Source organism: Fragaria vesca, linkage group LG7 (assembly GCF_000184155.1).
Source record: "Fragaria vesca subsp. vesca linkage group LG7, FraVesHawaii_1.0, whole genome shotgun sequence".
In the NCBI taxonomy this organism is placed as follows: domain Eukaryota; kingdom Viridiplantae; phylum Streptophyta; class Magnoliopsida; order Rosales; family Rosaceae; genus Fragaria; species Fragaria vesca.
In genome coordinates this window covers 21,763,330-21,772,363 of record NC_020497.1, presented here as the reverse complement: position 1 = coordinate 21,772,363, position 9,034 = coordinate 21,763,330, and the positions used below count along the sequence as shown (strand labels likewise).

At 37.9% G+C, this 9,034-nt stretch overlaps 2 protein-coding genes across 2 annotated transcripts; both read left to right on the top strand.

The window, feature by feature from the left end:
- The first annotated feature begins 3,072 nt into the window (after nucleotides 1-3,072).
- LOC101294703 (bidirectional sugar transporter SWEET3-like) lies at nucleotides 3,073-4,694 on the top strand. Its single transcript, XM_004307959.1, has 6 exons — nucleotides 3,073-3,206; nucleotides 3,312-3,348; nucleotides 3,447-3,669; nucleotides 3,777-3,938; nucleotides 4,060-4,179; nucleotides 4,270-4,694. The coding sequence occupies exons 1-6, from the start codon at nucleotides 3,170-3,172 to the stop codon at nucleotides 4,444-4,446; spliced, it is 756 nt and encodes a 251-aa protein (XP_004308007.1). The 5' UTR covers nucleotides 3,073-3,169; the 3' UTR covers nucleotides 4,447-4,694.
- A 997-nt stretch (nucleotides 4,695-5,691) lies between these two features.
- On the top strand, nucleotides 5,692-7,532 carry LOC101294406. Its single transcript, XM_004307958.1, has 3 exons — nucleotides 5,692-6,145; nucleotides 6,705-6,956; nucleotides 7,213-7,532. The coding sequence occupies exons 1-3, from the start codon at nucleotides 5,696-5,698 to the stop codon at nucleotides 7,513-7,515; spliced, it is 1,005 nt and encodes a 334-aa protein (XP_004308006.1). The 5' UTR covers nucleotides 5,692-5,695; the 3' UTR covers nucleotides 7,516-7,532.
- The last annotated feature ends 1,502 nt before the right edge of the window (nucleotides 7,533-9,034 follow it).

Below are 9,034 nucleotides of genomic sequence, written 5' to 3'. Positions count from 1 at the left end.
TATATATATATATATATATATATACACACACACACAGTTCCTTTCCAAAGCGGTGTTCCGTTTTGAAATTAAAGTGTGGACCTCCTTATTTCGCTCATTTTCAGGTCGCATTTCCACATCTCAACCGTACAATGTCTAGAACACACTGTGTAGATCATTCTTGCAAAGTTTCATCCAATTTGAATATCATTTGAGCTTCCGTAATCGTGATTTACACTAACAGTTCTGTTTGGACAGTTTTTGTTATGTTGATTTATATATATATATGTAGACACATACACACATATATGGGAAACCCAAAAATTTGAACACCGGTCTTCTTTGGTCATCATGCCATCAAGCAGGTGGAAATGGAGGTTATTGTTTTCCTAGTTAAGTTGGGAAGCCCCAGCGAAGAATACATATACCCACCAGAACTATCACCCAAATCTTGAAATCACCATCATGAAGGTGGCATTGGTTTCTGATCCATATCTGTCAAGCAGTTATAACTAAGGAATGAAATTTTGGTAAAAAGGTGCATACATATATGATGATTGTTCGCTTTTATAATTAGCCTCCTTTGTATGGAATTCTTCAGTTATTTTCTAGAGTTGCACAAGACAGAGGGATGTTTCAGATCTATAACAAAGGAATTTTCGATGACTGCAAATCTACAGGTGTAGCTGAGAAGTTCCTATATATACACAGCCGGACTTCTCAGCTATACTGTTCTACAGTCTACTCAGTAAGAAACTAAGAACTAGGGAACAGCTGAGTAAGTGTAACAAGCTTATTATATTTTCTCTGATATTATTTTCCTTAGATGAAATGCAAGTTAGATCCAATTATTTTGAAATATTATTATGTCTTTTCATGCCGACTTGATTGATTGCTCACACTCTTTGGTTGGTCTGATGCATAGATCCTTCTCTGTGGATAAGCTTGAGGGGACTCAGAGTGACACACTCATTTCCACTGATAGTGCTAACCGATTTATTTAGAGCTTAATTTTCATTAAGCATAGCAGAAGCCACATATTTGTAAGGCTTTTAGCAGAAAGTTTATGATAAGATGATCATAAGCAGCTAGCTAGCATTAAAATTGTTGCTTCGCATACGCAAGCCACTTTGCATCTTTCATATATCTCTTCCATTCTGATACCACCCCCATAGCCTTGGACACCAACATTTATTCACCCGTAAAAGCAGACCAGAGACATAACATAAAGGATATTATCCAAAATTCCAAATTCTACTTCTTAAGAAGGCATCTTCATGTATCTCATTTTCTAAATCACTAGGACATGCATGAATGTAGGAAGCAGTTACTAAATGCTAATTAAAAAGGCATAATATACAAAAAAAGGCACCCTATACTTTCTAAAAAAACCACCCGGTTCATGTTAAATGCTGGGTTGAGGTTGAGATTTTCATGTTTCTGAATTGACTATTCAGATTGTTGCTAGCTAGAGTGTGTGTTTTATCAAAGTTGATCATCAGCTTTTGAACATCTACATAAATCATGAATGTAAAGGATATATCAGTACATATGCTTGATATCACCAACAGACTAAATTTGATCATATTTTTCGTATCAGTGGAGAATATATTCTGAATTCTCAACTGATAATAGATTCATCATTTGCTGGAAACCACAAATTTTACAACTAAAACTACCAATCGATCAAGCATGAGAATCCAACTTTGGTTAGAGATCATGGAACTTGCATTTGGTAGATCACAGCAACAGAGTGTCGACAACCCACTTCCTCGATCAATCAGTATTAATCAGAAAGTGGGTGTGCAAACCATGCATTTGCCAACAGTTTCCAGTTATCTCATATATATCATTCAGATCTGTGCATGCATATTATACATCCCAACTGAAGCCCGAACCCAGTTTTGGCTATTAGGGAAATATTCTAATTACTATTAGAGCAAAGACAAATATATGAATGGGGGACTTCGCTTACCTCATAATCCTCTAAACCAATCAATCCAGCTCCACCAAAATAATCATAGCAAATGGTTTCCTTCATCATCCCAAACAAAAAGAACAAAAGAAAATACAATTTAAATGGACAGAAAAAGGAATTAATAAGGAATAATTGACTAAGAAGGACCATATATTTGACTAAGAAGGAATTAATTTCTCTGAAAGTAAATTTTCCCTCCCATCAGCTCTATTTAATTCAGAATCATGAGAAACAGTGAAACACTACTGCCCACTAAATATTTGAGTTGGAATAAAGATTATAGTCTTTTCATGGAAGCAACCAATCCAAACAGTTTACTTGGAATTGTTTGGATTCCATTAGAAAAATTGTTCTTCACCTGCTTGTTCTAGTTAGAACTATTGGTGATGTATGATTCTGTGTATGGAATAAGTAATGTCTAGCTTCTCACCAATGTTCTTTTAGGATATATATCTGGGTGCAATTAGTTGTGGTAAACTATCAACCATTATACATGAACACTTGCATTGGAATTCAACAAGTTAATAGTTATTTTCTGAATTCTTGAATGAATAGTCATTACCTTTTAAGAAAGTCAATTGCAAGCAATATTTTTGTTGAACATAAGAGAACACAGCTGACAAGCTCCGGGCATGCGCATGCGTCCCTGGTTATGAATAATGGAAGCCACACCATCAAAGAAAACACTAAGCAGCACTTCTAGGTAGATATGCTTAATTACTACTACGAGAACATATATTGACAAATTAGATGCATTTTTAGAATGAAAAAGGCAGAAGCCACTTAATTTTAGCTTTTACTTAGTATTGCATATGCATATATAACCAAATACTCCTAAAAAGTGGATGAAATCTGATAACATGATCCGCCAGTCATTACAGAAACCAAAACAACTAGCAATGTAGCTCATGCCAATCAATCTCAGTGTAAAAAATTAACTAACAGAAGTCTACAAGGATCAACGTCTGCGTTGAATAATTAAATTAAAGAAAAGAAAAAAGTTCTAGACTTGATACTTGATAGTGCCAGTTATTTTTCATCCACAAGTTTAAAAAGACACATGCAGGTGATGCAGCACTTCTAGTACGTACTACTTCTTGCAATTTTCTATATTCTCTTCTTATCTGTCTATATATACATATCTTGCAGTCTTGATTGTTTGTCTTCGATCTAGTTTTGTGTTAATATTAACTATTTCTCAGAACAGAAAATATGGGAGAGAGGCTGCGATTGGCAACTGGAGTGATGGGTATTTCATTACTATGTTTACTAGAGTTCTAAATGACTAGTTGTAGAAATAAGCTACCGGTTCTTAATATACTGTGTTAATTTGCAAGCTGTTCCTTTCATGCAGGAAATGCTGCTTCTTTGTTGCTTTACTCAACTCCCATGTAATTTTGTCTACAAACTGCAACTTACCTAAACTGAATACTTTGATTTGATTCAATCCAGAGAGTTAGTTTTGACCACATTATTATATGCTTTGCAGATTGACTATGTCAAGGATCATAAGGAAGAAAAGTACAGAAGAGTTTTCATGCGTACCTTACATCACTGCACTGCTCAACTGTCTCCTTTATACTTGGTATGGATTGCCTGTTGTAAGCTGCGGCTGGGAAAACTTTCCAGTGGTTACCATCAATGGTCTAGGAATTCTTCTCGAGTTCTCATTCATTCTCATATACTTATGGTTTGCTTCACGTACAAGAAAGGCAAGTTTAATTTTTAGTGTGAAACTTTCATGGTGTATGAAATCACTAATCAAATATGTATGCATGTGTAATGTTATATGATGAGAACATATATTCATTAATTGCAGATGAAGGTAATTGCAATTCTGATACCACTTATCGTCATGTTCTTCATTACTGTGAGCATCTCAACCTTTGTTTTCCATGATCACCATCATCGAAAGGTATTTGTTGGAAGTATAGGGCTGGTGGCCTCTGTAAGCATGTATGGTTCTCCACTGGTAGTTGTGGTAAGTTATCTATGTTTGAACACTCGATCACAGATAAATTTAACAAATTCTGAGTAATCTGCTTGTTTTCAAATTCATTATGATCCTGCTTCATTCTTGTTACTTTAAATAACAACTGCAGAAGCAAGTGATTGCAACAAAGAGTGTAGAATTCATGCCATTCTACTTGTCTTTCTTCTCATTCCTCTCTAGTTCACTTTGGATGGCATACGGACTACTGGGACATGATCTCTTTCTTGCGGTTTGTAAAACATTAAGCCAACCCAGCTTTCTTTTACAGTAACAAATCGAGGCATGAAGGAACTAACACAATATTTTATCTACTTGGCAGTCGCCTAATCTGGTTGGAAGCCCATTAGGCATATTTCAACTACTGCTCTACTGCAAGTACAGGAAAAGGGCAATGAAAACTATGGGAACACCAAACGAATGGGATCTTGAAGAGAATGATGAAAAGTCTAAACAGAAGCAGATTGTGATTAGTGAAAGTGAAAATGGAAAAAGTTGAAGAAAGCGTACCAAGGTTCAAATAAATTAATCCTCCATCCCTTTTTGTGCTTGTATTGTCCAATAGTTTAGGTCTCTATAAGAATAATAGCTGTATCTGAACCACCATTAACTACATAATAGCGGAGGGTTAAAATCTTAGAATACTAGTCTGTCACCTCATTTGTATCAATAACTACCAGAGGAAACAGTGAATGCAGCTAAAATGTAACTAAAGTCTTTGTTGTGATATAAATTTCTTATAGTGTCTCAATTGTGTAGTATCTTCAAAATTTAGTGAGAGAACTTTCTTTTATTGTCTATTCCCCAAACAATCAAAATTACCATTCTTAGCAGAGAGAAAGCATAAAATTAAAAAAAAAGAAAAAAGAAAAAAAAGAAAGAGCAGTCTATCATCAGCATAAAGAGTTAAGAGGAAGTCAAGAAGAATACCTCAAATCACTTCTCCAGTGCATAAAGACATCTCAATGAATATGTCCTGTGAACCTATTCAGCATTTACATATATATTCAGGTACAACTAGCCAAGTAACCAAAACTGTGGATTTTAAACAAGAAACCAAATTCTATGCTCAGCTAGAAACTAAACAATCAGTAAAGAAACTTAATAAAAAAAAAAACCAATATATCACAAAGGAACAGACAGAATATAAACAGCTTTTGTGAATGTGGTCAATGAATATACGTTGCATAGATAGAACTACTGAACTATTAAGTTTACTTTTGGCATATAATCAGAACCAAATTCAACAATACAGTTCATAATTGCTGTATCAGATGCTCCAAAGTTCCATAAATCACAGTACAATGAGGGTGCTCCAAAGTTCATATATATTTGCAGAACAGAGGCTAGGGCACCTGTGACGGCGTGAAGCAGAGAGCTAGATTGAATGGAGCAAGCTTCTTTTTTTCTTTTAATTTCTTCTTTGGTAAAAAAGAAAAAAATTGTAAATGAAAACAAATTCTGTGGGCTAGGAAGACAAGAGATGGGCTAGGCGGTTTTTATGTGGGTTGGGCCTGCGGGATGGGCGGATATAAGATGTGTCTAGGCGGTTCCACGTGGCATGGGCCGGACGGGGTGATGGGGTCCACCATTAAAACTCAGAAGCTGAGCTCCGATCCGCCACGCGTCCAGCAGTCTATTATTAAACCACCTTATACAAAACGGCCTCCATGCACGAAGCCACGTACCTGCTTTCAGATTTGCACTCAGTTCTTGACTGATTCTAGTCTCAAAATACAAACAATAAAATGGTGAAGAATTTGGTACAAACTTTCTTTACATTTCTGTACAAATTACTGAAATCCCAAGTCGATCAGTACAGAGAAAACGCAGACCTTAAAATGGTGAAGCTCGCATCGGCGCGTGAGGCACGAATGTACGGGCCGCGGTTGAGCCGGAACCGCGCCGAGTACATAAACGCCGGGCTGTACGTTTTCGCCATGGCGGTGCTGCTCGGCGGTTTTGCGGCTGAGATGTCCAAGGAGCCAACGTCAGGTCTAGTTCTTTTGCTCATAGGGTTTGCGCTGGTTTTGTTAGTGAATCTGCATGATCTGTTGGCCCATCTGGCTGGGTTCGATTACCGGTTGAGAATGATGGAGCTGGACTTGCAGCTTGCGTTCGTTGAGTTTGCGGTTCCGGTGGTGCAGGCTTTGGGTTCGCTTCTTTGGTTCTTGGGCATTCTCTTCCTCTTCATTCAGGTATGAACATCTAATCCTTCTAATTAATGTAGTAATGTTCTCTGTGAGTTAAGCTAGTTTCAATGTAACTTTCTATTGCTTACTGATCGATCACGATATGGATTAGTTTTAGCTTAGTTTATGGATCCAATGGGATAATGCTAGCAGTAGAAACTTGATAGAGTACTTCATTGTGTTCAAATAAAAAATAGAGAAGTTTTAGTGGGAGATCCATCAAGCTTCTAACCGTGATTACTCTGCACCGAAATAGAGTTCAAATCCCCTCCGATATCCTCTTTGTTCATCCTTGTAACCATAACAAATTACATTGCTAGTTTTCTTCAATGTAGATCATATCTTAATGTTTGCACTTCATATGAATGATGATTTCAATTTTAACGATCAGTTATCTTTGTTTCGGATCAAGTACCAATAATGTATGTCCGATCTTCTGGTAGGTTAAACTAGCTAGAGGATGAGAGTTTGATGTTAATGGGATAACCACAAACTGCATTAATAAGATTATATAGTTGTATTCATTTGTGGTGACTTTTGATATATCGTGCACAATTGAATGCAGGCTGAGAGAGGATATGGCTTCTATAAGCTTGAGAAACATGCGATGAATATGCTTATTGCTGGCCCTGTTCTATGGTTGCTTGGTTCAATCCACAACTCGTGTCAAATCTATGAGAGATCAGATGGACACGTCCAGATCTTGCAACAGAGTGTACAGATTCCGTTTCTTATTGCTAGTGTATTGTTCACAATAGGCGCGGTTCTTAATATCCTTGAACAAGGAGGAGTAGTATATCATGGCCTGGAGCTACTGGTAAGTGAATTGCCGTAAGTAATAAGTTCTTAATTTTGGCCTCTTATCCGGTCATGTGTGCTTCTGAGGTGCTACACAAGAGATGCTTGAAAACAGATTTGGTAGTGTTTGACATAACTAGATAAACATAGAAGCACATTATAGTACTTAATCTCAATATGCGTTAATTTCCACAGTCACTTGAACATGTGTGCATGCCTGGATACATGAACACTGTTGAATGGAACCTTAGCTACTCTGATTTTATGATTTTCAGGGTGGGACTTGGATATGGATGGGAATAGCTGGCAGCACATTGCTCCTTGTTGGAGGTTTAGCGAATGTGGTGAAGGTGTTCAAGATGCAACAGATGGATGACGGTGCCATCCTAAGGCTCGAGAAATTGAGGGGAGGGGCACAGGAGCGACTCGTACATGAAAGGGAAGGTCAAGTTCCTCTTATTCTAGAAGATCAAAGGAGGAGAAAAAGACAACTATCCCAGCAACAACAGGAACCAAGTATCCATATTGCAGCACCACAGCCTACTCCTTATAAAGATGTTCTTGTTGGTCAAAGTTAATTGATTCGTACTGACTACTGAATATCGATCACTCTTGATCCCAAAAAAATCAGTTTCAAACATGTCATTCTGTATATGCTGGTATCAATTAGCAACTGTTTCATCAGTCTTCAAGAAGACATTGTGATACTCTTTATAGAAAGAAATTATATAAACTTATGTTTTGAGGAACCAGCGTATTGGAATGAGAAATTATTCGGTGTAGTCTATATCCGTAAATGTTGATGAGATATTGCCTCATTGCGTGTTGTCAACCACAAAGTCTGCTATTAGGATGGAGAAGAACAGCTCCCATTGATGAACATGCAACCTTGATTTGCTATCTGTAAGATAATGGAGTCGATCTGGAGTGTCGTTTGTGTCAAAACTACGATGAGGACTCAATCACCAAATGACGAATTGGTTTGACACGTAGGCACTGCGTGTCTAGCCCCTGAGCAGGTGTTAAACGTAGAAGTATCCAGCTAGGATTCCCGGCTCAGCTTTCTGGTTTCTTCCATCTCTGGTTCTATGTTCCCTAACGATTTCAGGTACGTGCATGTTCTCTGTGTTTTCATATCTTTATAGAGTTGCGTAACTTGTGGTTGGATTAACAAAGTGACCAGTGAGTTGTGGATTATTTGATAGGAATCATTGGTGCATCCAATTCGTTGGGACATGCTGCCTGCATATAATGATGTCATTTCTTCTTTTGCTCTCCATTTCCACCATCCCAATTAACTTATGTGTGAGCCTGTGATTCATTCTCTGAGGAGTCTTCTTATTTGTCATGGTATTTTTGGTCTCATTGCCACTCGCCAGTTCAATGTTCACGCTGGTTGCTCGTGGTGGAATACCATATATATATCCGGCACACTATATTTGAGAGGAGGCAGTCAGTGTGCGACAGATCGTTGAAGCGTTCGTACATGGGCGGGGTGGAGTTAACGAAGTAAAAACGCCGGAATGAAGCTGGCGTTTGGCGGAGGCTTGAGAGCTCCGCAGTGGAGGCCAGCCGCTAACGAGGTTCTTGGATCATCACAGCAACTAACGTAGAAAAGAAAAGCGAGAAGAAGATGATGCATGGAGAGTTCTCGTCTTGGTATTGCTTCGTTTGTCTACCTCGGTTTTTGAGACTGAAGACAGATTTTGGTCGACTGTGGATTCAAGGGAGTGGTGGAACGGCGGTGATGGGTTTGCAACAGATAGGGCTGTGCCTCTGAAAGCAAGCTTTCTATCAATGGGGTAAAAAAAGAAAAATAGAAAAGCAAAAATATACGTGGTCTAATAAGCACTTGTTTCTTATATTCCAAAATATAAAGCTTCAGTCTCATTCTCTATGTATAAGAGTTGCAAACTTTGTGTAGGAGTGAATCAGTGTTTGAGTCCTCTTGTTTGAAGGTGCTATTCCTCATACCAGACACAATCTCGAGAACTAGCACTCCGAAGCTATAAACATCTTCGTTCTCTGTAAGTTGCCCTTGAACAAGATACTCTGGTGCCATATAACCTCTGCATAGCCAGTTTATGATTAGCAGCA